The sequence below is a fragment of the Pan troglodytes genome, chromosome 3 (genome assembly GCF_028858775.2).
Source record: "Pan troglodytes isolate AG18354 chromosome 3, NHGRI_mPanTro3-v2.0_pri, whole genome shotgun sequence".
NCBI lineage: Eukaryota > Metazoa > Chordata > Mammalia > Primates > Hominidae > Pan > Pan troglodytes.
The window spans coordinates 53,130,946-53,147,996 of record NC_072401.2 but is presented as its reverse complement, the minus strand read 5'-3'; the positions used below and the strand labels follow the sequence as shown (position 1 = coordinate 53,147,996).

The following is a 17,051-nucleotide window of genomic DNA, read 5'->3' as shown; positions in this document are numbered from 1 at the left end:
AGGAGGGACAAAAATGACCCAAATAAACAACAGTGAGACAAGTGGGTGGTTTTATGCTCTGCAAGAGACGTGATATGTCTTAAATGGAACTGGGTTGTTTGGGACCCACTGGACAGCAAGAGGGTTTTGAAATGGTTTATGACCTCTTCCCCACTTCCCCGCTTGCTTTGCTCATTAGTGTTCCTAGGTGGCTGCTGGGTGACGGGCTTCTCATCATCTCTGATGTGGGCCAGTGCAAGAGAGCAGCTGCAACATCTGTTTCTAATTGGGTCGTGCCTTTATAAATACTTCTTGCCTATTTGTCACATTGCTTCCCTCCCACCCTGTGTTCCTTGGAGTACTGCAGAATCTGTAAGCGTCCCTGGAATGCACACGTGGACCTTGTCATTCCCAAACAGACTTTCTGCTGGTCAGCACTTTGTAATGTTCGGCTGTTACAGGCATTAGTCACTTGTGCTCAGAGAGAGACTGTGGTCTTTGGAAACTGAAGAAAATGTCTTTTTTGTTGTTGTTAATTCTTGGCATCCAGTTAGATTTAACTTCTCAAGAGTTTACACAGACTTTTAGAAAAACATTCTGTCTCTAAGAAAAAAGTGCTCTAGCTTTGTACAATTTTTGGATTTTCACACTTGGTGGTTGTTTGCTGAAATGCTGTTTTGCTAGTGATTCCCCTCCTCCCCCTATCTGGGGTTGTAAGCAGCCTCTGGGGCTCTGTTCACTTCGGATACCTGTTTCTGGGGACTGCTTTTCAACAGAGTTTTTCCTAAGGGCATATGAGAAATTTAATTTCTGATGGAATGAAGGTGAAACTCTAGTCCCAGGTAAACCTGGGTAGGCTGTAGAGACAGAAAGGGGGCTGCAGGTCTAGGTGGAAGAACGAGAACGAATGCAGCATGGTATTTCCAGGCCTTTTAGATTCGGCTTCATCCACAACCAATGTGAGTTCTTATCTGCAAAGCGGGCCTAAGTGTAATGGAGGGAAGGTGGGCCAGGCACCAGGGTCCTGGGTTCTCCCGCGCCTCACTCTGTCTCCACCTGGCCCATGCATAAAGAACACTAGTCAAGTAGCCATTGTACCTGTTTCCTTATCTGAAAATGAGAAGGTTGGAGAGTATGACTTCTGTTGAAACAACAAGGCGCTTACAAATTTTGGTGAAGTTGAATGAGGGCAGCGTTAAGAGAAATATCAAAGTTAGTCATTGGATTTCAGAGCTTAGGGATGGAAACCAGCTGGTAGTAGACTGGTTGTAGTTATGTCCAAAGGGCAGAGTGGGAAAAATTTGGCTGAAAAGAGTGTGGTGGGTGACCAGTAAATGTTAGAGGTATACATCAGGGCACAGAGGAGAAAAGCTAACATGATACTGATGACTTCAAGTCTTCACTGTCCAATTCAGAGGATAGGGGAGGGTTTAAGCTGATTAAACAGTGGGCTTTTTTTCTCCTGCAAGAGGGTGGAGATCTATAACTGTGCAGATTTTATCAGATGCATGCTAATACATGTTATTCTGGGGGACTCTCTTATACCTTGAAGTAGACATTGCTGCTATTTGGCGTGAAAAAAATAGGAGGACTTATTTGAATTGAGAATGGGGATAGGCTGAGTTCCACCGAGATGTTGGCTTAGAGATGCCTGGGCCATGCTGTACAGTAGGAAGCCCAGCAGAGGAGATTGGGCTGTGGGTCATGACAAAGGGAGTTGTTAGCTTATGGTTGGCTATTAAAGTCATGGGCAAGGATGGGCAAGAAAAGTGTGTAAAATGAGCTGACAAAAGATAAATATGTTAATTAATTCTTTACAACAGCCCTGTGAGAGAATGTGTCTTAAAGCTGACAAAACTGAGGCAAAGTTAAATACCCTAGGTCACACGGCTAAACTATGAAAGAGGTGCTCTTGTCTTGACTTCACATGTCGGGCACCTTCCACTACACTTTTCCACTTTTCCGATTCCTCCTGTCACTTTCAACATGACTTGGTTCTACTATTGGAAAAATTAAGTTCTCCTATTTTACTCTGTTAACCTACCTATTAGCTACAATAAATATTGTGGGCTTACCTCCTCAAAAAAGATCTTTATTAATTTAGTATTATTGTTATTGATGTTCCTGGATTTTAAAAATCTTATATATTTTCTATTATAAAACTACAGCTTTTTTTTTTTTTTGTAATAATTCAAATGTTACAGAAACAAAACCATTAAAAGGTAACATTTCCCGAAAATCTTACCAGCCCCAAAGAAAACCCCCACACGGCATTAATTTTGTAAGGATCTGGAAAAGCAAAATGTGTTCCTCTACTGGGAGTCTTTTGGAGAAAGTTACTTGGAGATAGCACTTGGAATTGGGACAATTATTCAGTATTAATCAAGTGCTTTTTTGGTTATATGATGTGTTTTCCAGAGTGGCTCCCTGGGTTTGGCATTCTGAGCTTATCTACCTGGCTTTGTGACCTAGGGGCTGGCCCCTGGATGCTCCTCCTTAGTCTCAGCTTCCAGTTGGGCCGCACTGAGAAGTTGTTCTTTCCTTGTATTACCATATGGTTTTTCTCTTAACAGTTCCTCACTGCCGCCTGGCGCTCTCTGTTCTGCTGCTTGTGTGAGACAATTTCCTTGGGGGTTTTCTTGGCTCTAGGCATGGGATTTCATGGTATAGATGACAAGCAGAGTAGCAAATGTTCAAATCATCTTTAAAGAATGCAATTCTCATTGGTAATGAGATGGTCCAGACATTTTATATTATGAAAGTTACCCCAGCAATGCTTAGCTTTGAAAGCATCCCGATGCTGGCTTCATAGCTGTGGTTTGGGTCAAAACTTTGCATTCCAGTGTTTTCCCTTTTGCATGAGAACTAAGGGCGTTTCCCATCTTCCCATTAACCTTCTTTTTTTAAAAGAGAATGTGAAACCAATTCAATACTTTCTAGAATGCAGTCAGATAAGAGTGTGTATCTACAGAAATGATTAATCAGGGTACTTAAATAAAACTTACTTTGCGGACAGTTCCTGAGGCCAGAATTTCTCCAGATACTGGGAGGTGGCTGGTGGTCAGTCAAAGATTTTGTGTGCGAGACAGCATGTTCTTTTCTTTACCTCTCTTCAGCTCAGAGGCATCTGTACTACTGAAATAGGACCTCAGAAAAAGACATGACCTAAGATGAAGGGGTCATACTTCTTCTCTTTTCCAAGTGGATATTCTGTAAGGAGAAAAGACAGAGCTCAAAGGAGTGTACTGTACATGTCTCCTCTGCCCTCTGCTGCCCCATGGTTTCATCTCAGCTCTCTTTAAAATTGGACATCTGTTCCCTTGAAACCTGAGTTCTGATATTTCTACCTTCTCCCATCAGGTACTGCTGCTCAGAAAGACTATTTGTTTTCATCTGAATATGTGAAACCTGCACATCAGCTGTACACAGGGGCCGCCTATTAAATTAATATTCAACAGTGCTTTGGACTAATACATATTTTTACATACTATAGGCTGGTGAATTCACTCAAAGAATGAGTAGTTAATCACATGAGTTATAAGGCTACACAGCATCCTGTCCTTTGGATAGCTTTATGGTTATGTATTTGTGACTATTTGATTGACATCTGTGTGCCCCATTACCCTGTACGCTCCACGAGTTGGGGAGGCTTTGTTTTTTCATCATGGTATCCTTAGCATTTAACACAGTGTTCTACCCGCACTGGTACTCGATGAATATTTGCTGAATGAATGAAAGCATGAATAAAGATTTACTTTTCTTTTTGAGAACAGATAACTAACTTATACAGAGAAGTCATTTCCTAGGTTTTTTGTTTGTTTTTTATTTTTGAGATAAAGTATATCATTCTGTCACCCAGGCTGGAGTACAGTGGCACAATCCTGGCTCATTGCAGCCTCTAACTCCTGAGCTTAAGCAAGATCCTCCTGCCTCAGCCTCCCAAGTAGCTGGGATTATAGGCATGAGCCATTGCGCCCAGCCCTAGGTTTTGTTTTGAGGATATAAATCCACTTTTCAAAAATCTCGTGGATGACTGGAGATGTAGCCAAACAAAAAGAAATTGCTTTTAAGCAGGGCATTTGTAAAGAGTGGGTACATAACTTTCTTAGCTAATTCATATGTATTGTAGTTAAGCAGAAATTAAAAGTTGAGGTGGAAAACACAGAGGTTATGCACACAGATTTCCATTTGGTTTGGAGTTTCCCAGCATAACTGATAGAAACTCCCTTTCATGGGTCAATTAAAACTTGAGCCATCTTGATCTGGCCAGAGCAAATATGCTACCAGGAATTTTTCACCCTGTGTTGGCTTTCCTTAAGCAAAATGACGGAATTGGATTTATGCATCTCTAACATCCAGATTAAGAAGCCTTAGAATTAGAAAAAACAAAGAACCAGAGACTTTGTTTAGAGGTAATTTGATTAAATCTCCTCACTTTACAGAGGAGGAAACATAAGCCCGAGGATTAAGTGACTTGGATCAGTATACTTTATTTATCCATAATCTGAGGCGTTGAGAAAAATGTAATCACCATGTCTTGTTAATAAAAATCTCCAGCTCTCCACCTGAATATATAAATGTTATCTCTTAAATTAAAAAAAAAAATAAATTTTAAAGAGAAAAATCTTTCTAAACTTAAATTGTAATACCTGATTTTAAAGGTAAAAATTAAATATTGCTTTCAAATGGAAACGTAATTTTAATTTGTTTGGATTAAACAATTCAAATATCACCTTGGTAACATGCTGTCTTGCTTCCGCCTGCTGATAAGGATCAGAGGCTATGGCCTACCTAACCACATCTACCGAAACACTTCATTTTTAAAAGTAAAGAAAAGGGATATCACTTCAGTTTAAGTATGGTGAATAAAATCCATCTGGGCACACCGAGCTTGTTAATTTCAGTAGACCCAGGGCTGGATTAAAATACAGTCATGTACTGCTTTACAAACTCTCAGTCAACAATGGACCGCATATACAACCGTGGTTCTGTAATATTATAAAACTGCACTTTTACTGTACCATTTCTATGTTTAGATATACAAATATTTACCATTGTGTTACAGTTGCCTACAGCATTCAGTACAGTAATATTCTGTACAGGTTTATAGCCAAGGAGCAATAGGCTATCCCATATATCCAAGTGTCTAGTAGGCTATACCATCTAGGTTTGTGTAAGTGTATCTGGAGTTTGTTCCTGCCGGTTGGTTTGTGGTCTTGCTGACTTCAAGAATGAAGCCGCAGACCTTCACGGTGAGTGTTGCAGCTCTTAAAGGTGGCACGGACCCAAAGAGTGCGCAGCGGCAAGATTTATTGTGAAGAGCAAAAGAACAAAGCTTCCACAGCGTGGAAGGGGACCTGAGCCGGTTGCTGCTGCTGGCTTGGGTGGCCAGCTTTTATTCCCTTATTTGTCCCTGCCATGTTCTGTTTCTGTTGTATCAGAGTGCCCTTTTTTCAATCCTCCCCGCGATTGGCTACTTTTAGACTCCTCCTGATTGGTGCGTTTTACAGAGTGCTGATTGGTGCATTTTACAATCCTTTTGCTACAGAGTACTGATTGGTGTGTTTTTACAGAGCACTGATTGGTGCATTTTATAATCCTCTTGCTAGCTACAGCACTGATTGGTGTGTTTTTACAGAGCACTGATTGGTGCATTTTACAATCCCCTTGCTAGCTACAGAGTGCTGATTGGTGTGTTTTACAATCCTCTTGTAAGAAAAGTTCTCCAAGTCTCCACTCGACCCAGGAAGTCCAGCTGGCTTCACGTCTCACAAGTACACTCTAGGATGGAGTCCCCAATCCCCAGGCTGCCAACTGAGACCAGTCCGTGGCCTGTCCGGAACTGGGCTGGCCAGCAGGAGGCGAGTGATGGGCTAGTCAGCATTACCGCCTGAGTTCTGCCTCCTTCAGATCAGCTTCAGGCATTAGATTATCATAGGAGCCTGAGCCCTGTTGTGAACTGTGCATGGGAGAGATCTAGGTTGTGCGTTCCTTATGAGAATCTAATGCTTAAAGATCTGAGGTAGAGCGGTTTCATCCCCAAACCAACCCTGTCCGTGGAAAAATGGTCTTCCACAAACTGGTCCCTGGTGCCACAACAGTTGGGGACCACTGCTCTAGAATGTTCACACAAGAACAAAATCACCTACTGGCATGTTTCTCAGAATGTTTACTCATCACAAAGTGGTGCATGACTGCAGAAGCAAAAGTGATGGGGAATCCAGAATGCTTCCCCAGCTGGGGAGGATGTGGATTCTGCTAACTGCTGATTCTGCAAACAGGAATGTGATTCTGTGGCTTTTCCTCCAGCTTTGTAAATGAGTTTTCTCTTTAGGAATGGATTTTCTTCATGCTAGAATCATCCTTCTCGTTTTTTATTTCTTTCTGTTCACTTTATTTTTATTGTGATTTTACCTTATTCATATGTCCGAGAGCCCTGCTGGTCAGCAGCTTCTCCTGGAATGCCTAGCAGCTGTAATAGAACTTCTGATTAATTTCAGATTTTTAAATGATAGTTGCCTCTTCCTCCCAACTACTGTAGGTAAAGGAAGTCCAAGTTTCAGAAGACCTGTTAAGTGCTAGGCACTCTCATCCATACCTCTTTATCTCCTCCCAACAACCCTGCCAAGGAGATATGTATGAGAGAGCCTAGCACCTCTTCCTGTTTTTACTGAGGGCAGAATAGAGACTAAAGCAAGTAGAAAGCAAAGCTGGGATTCAAACCCATGTCTGTCTGACTCTAAGCCTTTTGCTGCCCTTCTCTGGTGAAGCAAGATTTGGAATTGTGGAACATATTTTACAGCAGCGCTCAGAATGTAGGTGGTGGCACATATTCTTACATAATTTGTTTTATAATTATCTCAATAATGAAGTCAGCTGGGAATTTTCTGAAAAACTACCAGTTATACACTTCAGGTATACATTCATAAGAAAGTGACCTTTTGGGCATAGATAACATTTATCCGGAAGGGTTCTGCAAGCTGGGCTTTTGTTTCACTGATAGATTTGGGGAACTTTAGCTTTCCTAAAAGGTACCCCCTGAATTTCCCTAGACAAAAACTACTTCTCCTCCATGCCTTCCCATAGTTGACGCCATGGTATTCATGACTTTTATCCTTCATAGTCCTACATTTACATCTGTCCTAGCTCTACTACTACATTGTAAAACCTCTTAAGGGTCAGAACTGCAGTGTTCTTCAATGAATTATAAAAATAACTTATTTTAGCTTTCTTAGTGCTTTGAGCAGTGGGTATTTTTGAATGAACAAATAAATAATTGTATCTAAGAGGATATGTTCTAAAAAGAGAAAAGTGAAATTGTCAAGTGAAAAACAAGTTTATTTTACACCATAAAGGTTAGTCATAATCCATTTCAAGATGGAGTGGGCTATAGAAATTACCTAATTACAAATCCTCACTAGGTAGATTAGCAAATGCAGGGCTAAATCAATTAAGGTCTTATAGTTACTTACTTAGTGGTTCTGTGTTGGCACTTTCTTTTCAAAAATGGTTAAAACTAAGCATTATATTATGGGTTTCATGTGCCATCACTACAAAAATCATATTTGGTCTTGGCATTGCCAGGATCAGTGAAAATATACTTGGAGCTACTTTGCCAGTTCTAATTCTCAATTTCCACCTCTTAAGGTTGCCAGAGAATCATGGTTTCAGAGTATTTTTTTCCTTCTATTTTAATGTATTGGATTTTTATAACAGCTGAAATAATTATGCTGTCTGGGGCTACCTGGGAACTTAATATTCAGTTCATGAGATAAATTTCAGTTTCATGAGACAGCAATGACTATGTTCGACAACTCTGGAACCTGACTTCCTGGGTTCCAATTTCAGCACCTTGACTTTACTAGTTGGGAAACCTTGGGCAAGTTACTAAACGGTGCCTCTGTTTTCTCATCTGTAAATTGAGTTTGGGTAACAATGTAACTAATTTATAGAATTATTAAGAGAGAGAAATTAGGGCTTTTCTGGAGCATTGGAAGGGATAAATGTTAGCTGTTATTATCATGGTGGAATTCCAAATAGCTTGAGCAGCTTTTCAATCAGTATTTTCCTTTTATTGGTCAGAAGAATGTTTGGTGAAATTTTCCCCAAGATTTCATAATAAAGACAATGATGGAGGTATAATTTTATTGGGATCTGGAAGATTTGGATATGTAAACACTGGCTGTAAGGGCCTTTCACATAGAGGAAATAATGTGAGTAAATTCTGATGGGAAGAAACCTGGGTTTGTCCCAAGAAGAGTGGTCATTTAATTTAACTGCAGTGTAAGGTGCTCCCTGGGGAGAAGTGGGAGATTCAGTAGGAATGAAGACTTGGGGTTAGCCCATGGGGCCCTGAAATGACAGGCCAAGGAGTTTGGATTGGGGACCTTGAGTACCGAGATCCCCTTGATGGCAAGGTGGAGGGAGGAAGTATTAGAGAGGGTGAGATCAAGTCAGGGAGGCCAGTTGGGAGGCTGTTGAATTAGTAGGAATAGAAATGTGGAGGATGTAATATTGATAAGACTTCAGAGTTGATGGTGGGAGGGGAGCTGGTCTCAAGCATGGCTAAGTACTGTTAACAGAAATAGGGAACTCTGGAGAAGGGGCGAGTTTGGGATAGAAGAATATGATTTCAGTTTCATGAACATCAAGTTTGAAGTACAGATGGGACAACCCAAGAGAAGTGTTCCTCTGATAGAAATTCAGAACTGGATGCCAAGCAGAGTTCAATATTAGAGATAAATTCAGAGAGTCGTTTCCAGATGTGTTAGTGTTAACGACATGGAATATATGCAGTTCCCTGAAACTGGGCCTGGAGACTCAAAAAAGACCCCTCAATCCTTGGCTTGTGGTAGCTAAGGGAAGAGCTATAAAATGCTGGACTGGAGGGATGCGGTTCAGCTGCTGTGCTGGAGGCACTGGGTAAGGTGCTCAGAGCTGCCCTGTGCATGTCCTCCAGTGCCGTTCTCTCCAGTTTTTAAGCCTGTTCATAAACCAGAGGAGGAACTTCTTTTTCCCTTTCCCCCATGACATACTGATGGGCAGTGACTCTCAGGTTTCCTTTAATACTGGGCAGAGAATTAGGCTCAAATTATGAAATGTAAAAACTGTATTATAAAATTTACATATTCTATATTACAGTGTTAGAAGACAGACTCTAAAGATACAACTTTAAATTTCAAAAATGTCAAGACCAAACTGTTTTATAACCCTTCATTTTGTATGTGGTTTTCAATGGGTATAAAAATACTTAGTGGGTGTGTGGGTGGCTTCTCATGTTTTGGAAATGGTGAGAATATGAGATGCTGAGCTTTGGGTTCTGGGATGAGAGCTATAATTACTAACTCTGATTCTTTCCCAGGATTGGTTCATAGGTGGATATCTGGTATCTAAAAACCCAGCGATCCAGAATCCAGAGCAATAAACCATTCTCCCCTCCCCCTGAAATTAACAGAATTATGTGGCGGTGGAGAGAGGGAATGTGGGATGATAGTTCTGCCCTGCGTTGTCTCTTTCATACCGTTCACGAACGGTTGAAGTCAGTGATGTAGCAGAAATGAAGGCTGGTGCCATGGCTTCTCCTAGCCTGATACACAACAGCTACTGCACAGCTAGGTGGAAAGAGTTCTAAAAATAACCCAGGACTCATTTCAAACCCTCCTCCCCCAAGTCTTGGCGGATGTGGTAAACACCTTAAAAACACCTGCTGTCTGAACCTTTGAGGTATCTAAAGAGGAAGGGGCAGGTACAAGGATTGGGGCTGGAAGAAGTACAGTATTGTTGGAAGGCTTGCCCAGCTACAAGGACTGCTGCCTACTGGGGCCTGCCCTCGAAGCTGTTTGGTGAGCTGCCTACCATGCCATCCTGTTCAAGGATAAGTGCCTACTCTTGAGTCTCATATTCACTGTTGGCAGGTTTCAAGGAAACTATTCATAGACTAGACATCTGTTGTCTGTCCCATTGACCTCAAATCTGCAGCTGCCACCATGGTATTCAGGCAGTGTGGTGGCTTTTAGTCTTATTTCACAGAATCAGAATTTTAGAGCTGATATGGACTTTAGACATTTTATTATTAATAAAACCATTGAAGTCCTTTAAAATCACTGCATTTCTGGAGTCACATTTCTGTGCCTATATAGTGACCACAAACATTTGAAATGGGGTCTTAGTCCTTGCTTATTAAAAGAAATCACCCTCTTGATTATGTAACATAAAAATAGGATGATGAAAACCAGTCTTTTGAAAACATTGACTAAGTGATCCTGTACAAAGCTTTTTTTTTTTTTTTTTTTTTAAATAAAATGGAACTTTGAAGCTGGGAGTGGTGGCACATGCCTGTAGTCACAGCTACTTGGGAGGCTGAAGCTGGCTGAGCCCGGGAGTTTGAAGCTGCAGTGAGCTATGATCACACCACTGCACTCCAGCCTGAGTGACAGTGCAACCCTGTCTCTAAAAAAAAAAAAAAAAATGGCTGGGTGTGGTGGCTCATGCCTGTAATCCCAGCACTTTGGGAGGCCGACGCGGGCGGATCACGAGGTCAGGAGTTCAAGACCAGCCTGGCTAACATGGTGAAACCCTGTCTCTACTAAACATACAAAAATTAGCTGGGCGTGGTGGCACGTGCCTATAATCCCAGCTATTCGGGAGGCTGAGGCACTAGAATCACTTGAACCTAGGAGGCAGAGGTTGCAGTGAGCTGAGATCGTGCCACTACACTCCAACCTGGCGACAGAGTGAGACTCCATCTCAAAAAATAAATAATAAAAATAAAAATAATAAATAATAAAAATAAAAATGGAGCTTTGAGGATCATTTTCTCACCTGGACTCCAGTATTTTGAATATAAAGTTCATTGACAACACAGCCAGAACACTAGGAGTCCTGTCTCCAAGGAGAAGACTTTCAGTGTCTAATTTCTGAAATTGCAAACCGTAACCATGATATTATAACTGAGGGACTGTAGCTGATCTCTGCATCTTGAGAAAAAAAGGTTTCACAGATTATCTCCAACACCCACGGGATGCATTCAAAGTTGTGGGGGCAGCCAGTACCATTTTATATAACAGCATAAATCACCCAATGATTTTACTTTAGCTTCCAGCCATATCCTATGTGATTTTAAAATGTATGATAACTACCTTACCCCAGTCTACATCGGTAAACTCTGCAAAACTCCAGCAGTTACAGAGCCTGTGCTAGGAGCTACAGGGTGAAGAGGGGGAAGAAGACTCAAGAAACCTGTAAAACTAATGGAGGAGAGGAAACCAGCTCATGTGCTGAGAAGTTTTAAATATGCTGGATTTATGGTAGGTAGAGCATTGTCATCATTGTAAGGAGTATGAATCCTCCACTGTGAGCTTTTCAAAGTTCTTTTATGTATCTGGAAGAGTGTTAAATATTTTTTCACTATGAGTTGACAGTAAATTGAAAGCTTTTCTTGAATAATGAAAGTGATCAAAATGACTGGAGGTTTTTGTGTTTTTTTGGTCACTTAATGCATATCTGAAATAGTCACCTCTAGAAGCTCAAATTTCCCTGGACCAGTACACTTGTAACAAGGAATGAGATGCTCAGGGAGATGGTCTGCTTTGGGAGACTGTGACTTTTGTGGAAAGAGCTTGGCTTTGGAGTTGTTAGTGCCCTCAGCTGTGTAGAAGCCAAGGCAGCTGTCGGGGGTCTCCTTTTTCCATGTATGTCAAGGGAAGAAGAAGAAAGAATGTAATGTTTGTGATATGTGATATCCAGGTGGCATGGTTCATGGACACTCAAATCTTTCTCCCCTGAAATTGCAGAATGAAGAGCTTCGAAACTTGTCTTTGTCTGGCCATGTGGGATTTGACAGCCTCCCTGACCAGCTGGTCAACAAGTCTACTTCTCAAGGATTCTGTTTCAACATCCTTTGTGTTGGTAAGTTATTCATCACCCACACAGCAAGAAATTTGATCCTTAGATATTGACAGGTAACTGTCGGAGAGACATGCTTCAGTGAAATAAGAATGACATGTTTATTCTCTTTCTTTCATCAGTAAAACAAGGCAAAATATCTGCCTTATACATGTCACAAGTTATAAAGATTGAGAGCTGTATTTAGGTAAATGCGTTGTATGTTTTGTCATGTTACTCAAATTACTATTAGTATTTCTGTCACACAGTTAAGCAACTGATCATTACAATATTGTTAAGATCCCTTAAACATTTTACTTTGGACTAGGCCTCTGCCTTGGTATTTTTCTTCACCCCTCTAGCCATATCTTTTTTTTTTTTTTTTTTTTTGAGGAGTCTTGCCCTGTTGCCCAGGCTGGAGTGCAGTGGGGCGATCTTGGCTCACTGCAACCTCTGCCTCCCGGGTTCAAGCAATTCTCCTGCCTCAGCCTCCTGAGTAGCTGGGATTACAGTAGCCACCATGCCCAGCTAATTTTTTGTATGCCATATCCTTTTTGGACTAAGAAGAGGAAGGTGGAAAGGAAGGGGGATAAAGAAAATCAAAATATAAAAAAAGTGTGTGTGGAACAGATGGCTGTTCCTCTCTCTCCCCATCACGCCTGATGAATGGCAGGTGAAACAGCAGTGAAGTGGTTTGGGCTGTGTTGATCTGTTGGCATTGTCCTCTGGGCATTTCCCTCTGAGACATCACTTTGAGACAGATCAAAGAATTCTGTATGTAGCCAAGTGGACTGTCTTTTCCCTAAGCTTGGCAGAATGTGTCAGACTTACTTTTCTTGTCCAAGTAAAGCAAAGAGAATTTAGAAAAGGTGTGTGTTCAATGTGAGAACCACCATTTGCTTATTTGTCAGTTATGGAAGTTGGGGGGAGTGCAGATATTTTTCTTTTTTAAAAACTTCTTGAACTTCTTGATGACTCTACTGCATGTAGCCTCTGTGCTGGGCATTCATTAGTAGAAAGCCACAATTGGCAGGCACGCTACACCAACTTGCTCCCTGGCATTGTATCTTAAGCACTGGATAAGAGAAAGACTGGAGAGAACACAGCCAACTCTCATCTCATGCTTTCCCCTTTTCCCTACGTGAAGCCTTTTAAAATTCAGCAGGAGATCTCCCGAATGGCAGCTAGTTCTACAGAGTGGCGTGAATGGGTTGTCCTTTCTCTCATGATAAATGCTCATTGCAGAGCAGGGCAATTCTTCATTAGCATAGCAATTTGTTGGCGATTTGTTGGGTTTCTATTGAAAAGTATGCTAAATTGTAATCGCAGGCCAATTACTATTCTGGCTTCTCTTCAGTGCCTCCCCAGCCCTGTCTCCAAAATCAGCTCTAAGAACATGTCTGAGAGTTCTGTCCTGGCTCCTGCAGGGGACGGTAGGGGAAAGCCTTCTGGTGGGATCCTGGTTTAACTGGGTATGTGGTGTGCAGTGGGGTGTGCTGGCTCAGGGGCTGACTCCTTGTGTTAAATAAGACAATTCAGATGCTGAATTCCTCAGAGACCAAATTGATGCTGCCCTGTTAGACGTGTAAAGCAGTCCTATTTGGAGTCTCCTGGGTGGGTTACAATACCTGTGATTCTTAGATATTTGTCAGGTTCTATTCTTAAACATGTTTAAAATTAGTTTTTCAAACTAATGAACATAATATATATTTGTTGTTTAAAATGTTATAAAACACTTCCCTTTCATCTCCCACCCCCATTTCCATTTCACAGAGATAACACTGTGGGATCCTTCTAGAAACTTTTGACATCTTTCTGTATTAGGAAATTGCTTTTGGTGGCTTACAGTTCTGTAGGTAGGAGTCCAGTATGGGTCCGCAGGGCTGCATTCCTTCCTGGAACCTTTAGGGAGAGTGCGCGCCTTTTCCAGCTTCTGGAAGCTGCCTGCATTCCTTGGCTCTTGGCTCCTTCCATCCATTCTCAAAGCCAGTCACGTTGCATCGCTCTTTTAGTATTCTTGTGTCAGGAAATTTTCCACAGAGAATTGCAGAAATACAGCTTAAACCCAGTTAAGACTCTCCCCCACCCTCCAACACACACTGAAAAGGTAATATCATGAATTGGGTAATTAAGAGCAGCTGGCTCCAGGGGTTCAATGAGCCCCATCAGGCCTCTGTCTCTGGTTCTTGATCCTGCTTCTGCTTGCTTCACATTCAGGCATTTTCCTCATGACAGCAGTCTGGCTCTGTCAGCATCACCAGCCGAGCAACCTCAGGGGAAGGAACAAGGCATTCCTGACACGTCTCACCAAACAGTCAGGATTTCACTGATTGGCCAGGACTTAGTTACACGCTCAGCCTGGGGGGAAGATGGAGTCAGTTCACTCCAAAACATACAAGGTTCCCCATAGGCAAGAAGACAGGATCAGAAAGGAGACAGGGCTTGGGAGAGAGACACACTGGACAGATAAAAACAGCTTTCTCACAGTTACATAGGTGCTTTCTTGTTTTGCTTTTACACAAATGAGATCATGTTGTTCATCCTGTGCATTTTCCTTTTTTCACTCCACAAGGAATCCTGGATATCCTTCGTTGTCAGCATATCTAACTCTCCAGGTCGTTTTCCATAACCCTTTGGAGCCCCTTGTTTGGGGCCAGCGTGAGCTCTTTGGGAGATAGGAGTGTCAGCATTAAAGATCATCCTCAGAGAGTTGAATATCAAATCCCTTTGCCATACATATTTTATAGCATAATATCTTTATAAGAAAAAACTTACTGTCAATCAATGGTCCATCTATTTTTAAAATAAGAGTCTATAAAAAGTAGATCAAAATATTTGGACAGCCACGTAGAGGAGGAGGTGTTATATTTAACTTAACAGCATCCATGGTAATTTTTCCTCCTTACTTACTCCCTTCCTCTTACTGCCCATTTGTATTTTTTTGCACAGTATGCACATGTGTGATATTTATAGTGTGAATTTACATTTTTGTGATAAATATGGGAGGGAATTAAGGATAAAAAAATAAAATTATGATCCTGGTAAGGAAAATTTTTACCAAAAATGTCTCAGAATTGTAATTTTGTTTTGTGGCGTGAACCTGTAGGTTGAAAGAAAGCAGAGGACATAAAACAGGGCAGAAAATGGTCCTGGCATGAACTAAGTCTAGTTTCAGAGATAATGAATTAAATGTATGCTGCTAGAACCCATCTCTGTTGGTCCTGGGAAGGCATGTAATAGAGGAAGAATAGTTTTCATTTCACTGGGAAGAGAATTCTGATGTTAAATGAGATAACAGAACACCCAGGAGTTCATCATTCCCCTACTCTCTGTTTTGCTACAACACACTTAAATCACTCCTGAAGCTACATTTTAGTTTAAATAAAGCCTTTCATATTTTACCCATGCTGTAATTCTCCAGAGAATCTAAATTAGATCTAAATTAGCATTTAGCCTTTTTTCATAATTTTAAATTTGTATGTCTTTCTCATCCATTTTCCAAAATGATACTAACTCTACGAAAAAACCTCATCCACATTGATCCAGCTGTCTTGTAAACATACAAAGGTGAATAAGATATTGTAACATCTCTGCTTTTGAAGAACCAGTTTGATAGTAGAGTCAAAGTAAATTAGTAATACATTTTGAAATAGAAAATTTGTCCACAATTCAACCTTAATTGTTTTGAGGGGATGAGAGAACAGGAATTGAAAACAGGTAAGTGTAAGGTCATCTTAGCCAAGGCTATAGTGTCAACATAAATTGTGGAAATTTATAATCAAATCTTAAACTTTTTATCCCGTCTTGTTTTTCCAGGAAAGGATGTAAATGGCTTATAGGGTAAAACGAATGAAGATAAAATTAACCCCAGAAAATAAAGGTGAAGCCAGGGATAGAGTCAGTACTCAAAGTGTGCCATCAGGCCTGCCTATAGCAATTAATTGATGAAGTATTACATTTTTCTCTCAGCTTAGTGGACAGAGCATGGAGAAAATTTATTAATTCACTCATTCATTAGCAGATATTTAGTGAGCATGTGTTATATGCTAAACACAAGCAAAAAGTTTAACATATGACAGATTTATAGTATCTATAAAGTAAAAACAAAATGATTGCTCCAGATGAAACACAGCTTTACCTGGAAAAATTTCTCCATGGATTTTCAGAAAAGAGATTTGGTGTATGTAGTGGTCTGGGTTCCTGGGCATCCTCTAAGTCAGTGCAATTGTTTAATGAAATGCCAGGTGCCACACGCTGGCTCATCTTATGCCGGAGTATGTTTCATCAAAGGTGATTCTATGAGGAACAAGAACAATGCAACTTAGGTATGTAGCTTTCTGACTCTCTGATTCCATCCAAGAGTAAAATCTAGAATAATTAGGGAAGGCAGGCAGATCCCCATGCACAGTTACTTACTCAAGTAGCCAGTCTTGGCAATTAGAGTGAAAGATGCTGAATCACAGATCAACAATTTGTTCAATCTACCGTTGCCTTCTAATTAATAATACAATCCCTCTGTTTTTCCCCCGCCTTGTTCACCTTAGAGCTCGTAGGTTAAATAAGCCTGAGGATAGAATGGAAAAGGTAGGACTGCTTTCCCCTGTGATGTGGGCATCATGTTTACTAGCATTGGCAGGAATAGGAAAAACAGAAGTCCCAGATAGCACTTTAATAAGGTCTCTAATTACTGTAGCAATAGAGTGTTTAGGCAGATGAATTTATGATAAAATAAACAACAAACTCTGAAAAAAATCTATCACAGTGGCATATCTCTGTATAAATCATCACCATGATCATTTTTGTTTTCAATTAACTTTTTTTTTTTTTAAAGATGGAGTCTCTCACTCTGTCGCCCAGGCTGGAGTGCAGTGGTGCAATCTCCACTGACTGCAACCTCCGCCTCCCAGGTTCAACGGATTCTTCTGCCTCAGCCTTCCAAGTAGCTGGGATTACAGGTGCCCACCACCACACCTGGCTAATTTTCGTATTTTTAGTAGAGACGGGGTTTCACCATGTTGGCCAGGATGGTCTCGAACTCCTGACCTCAGGTGATCCGCCTGCCTCAGCCTCCCAGAGTGTTGAGATTACAGGCGTGAGCCACCGTGCCTGGCCTGCAATTAACTTTTAATAAATGTCTCCTTTGTGCCAGGCATTCTGCTAGGGAGTTTTGAAATACTTTAAAGTTAGTC

The 17,051-nt window shown here is 41.1% G+C and overlaps 1 protein-coding gene and 1 long non-coding RNA gene across 9 annotated transcripts in view; one reads left to right on the top strand and one right to left on the bottom strand.

The window, feature by feature from the left end:
• Positions 1 to 17,051, top strand: part of SEPTIN11 (septin 11) — a 91,277-nt gene that overhangs the window by 35,679 nt on the left and 38,547 nt on the right. For 6 of the 8 annotated variants that reach the window (XM_054682944.2, XM_054682942.2, XM_009447696.5 and 3 more), the window contains one exon: positions 11,772 to 11,886. In XM_054682944.2, the coding sequence (XP_054538919.1) occupies positions 11,772 to 11,886 (115 nt within the window). Of the gene's footprint in view, positions 1 to 11,127; positions 11,286 to 11,771; positions 11,887 to 17,051 lie in introns of all 8 variants that reach the window. The other 2 variants (XM_016951554.4, XM_063809519.1) reach the window with 1 other exon arrangement.
• Positions 1 to 17,051, bottom strand: part of LOC129143726 (uncharacterized) — a 63,507-nt gene that overhangs the window by 13,557 nt on the left and 32,899 nt on the right. The window contains exons 2-3 of the long non-coding RNA XR_010156557.1: positions 16,001 to 16,158; positions 2,985 to 14,527 (exon numbers count right to left, since the gene is read on the bottom strand). This is a non-coding gene — a long non-coding RNA (uncharacterized LOC129143726). The remainder of the gene's footprint in view (positions 1 to 2,984; positions 14,528 to 16,000; positions 16,159 to 17,051) is intronic.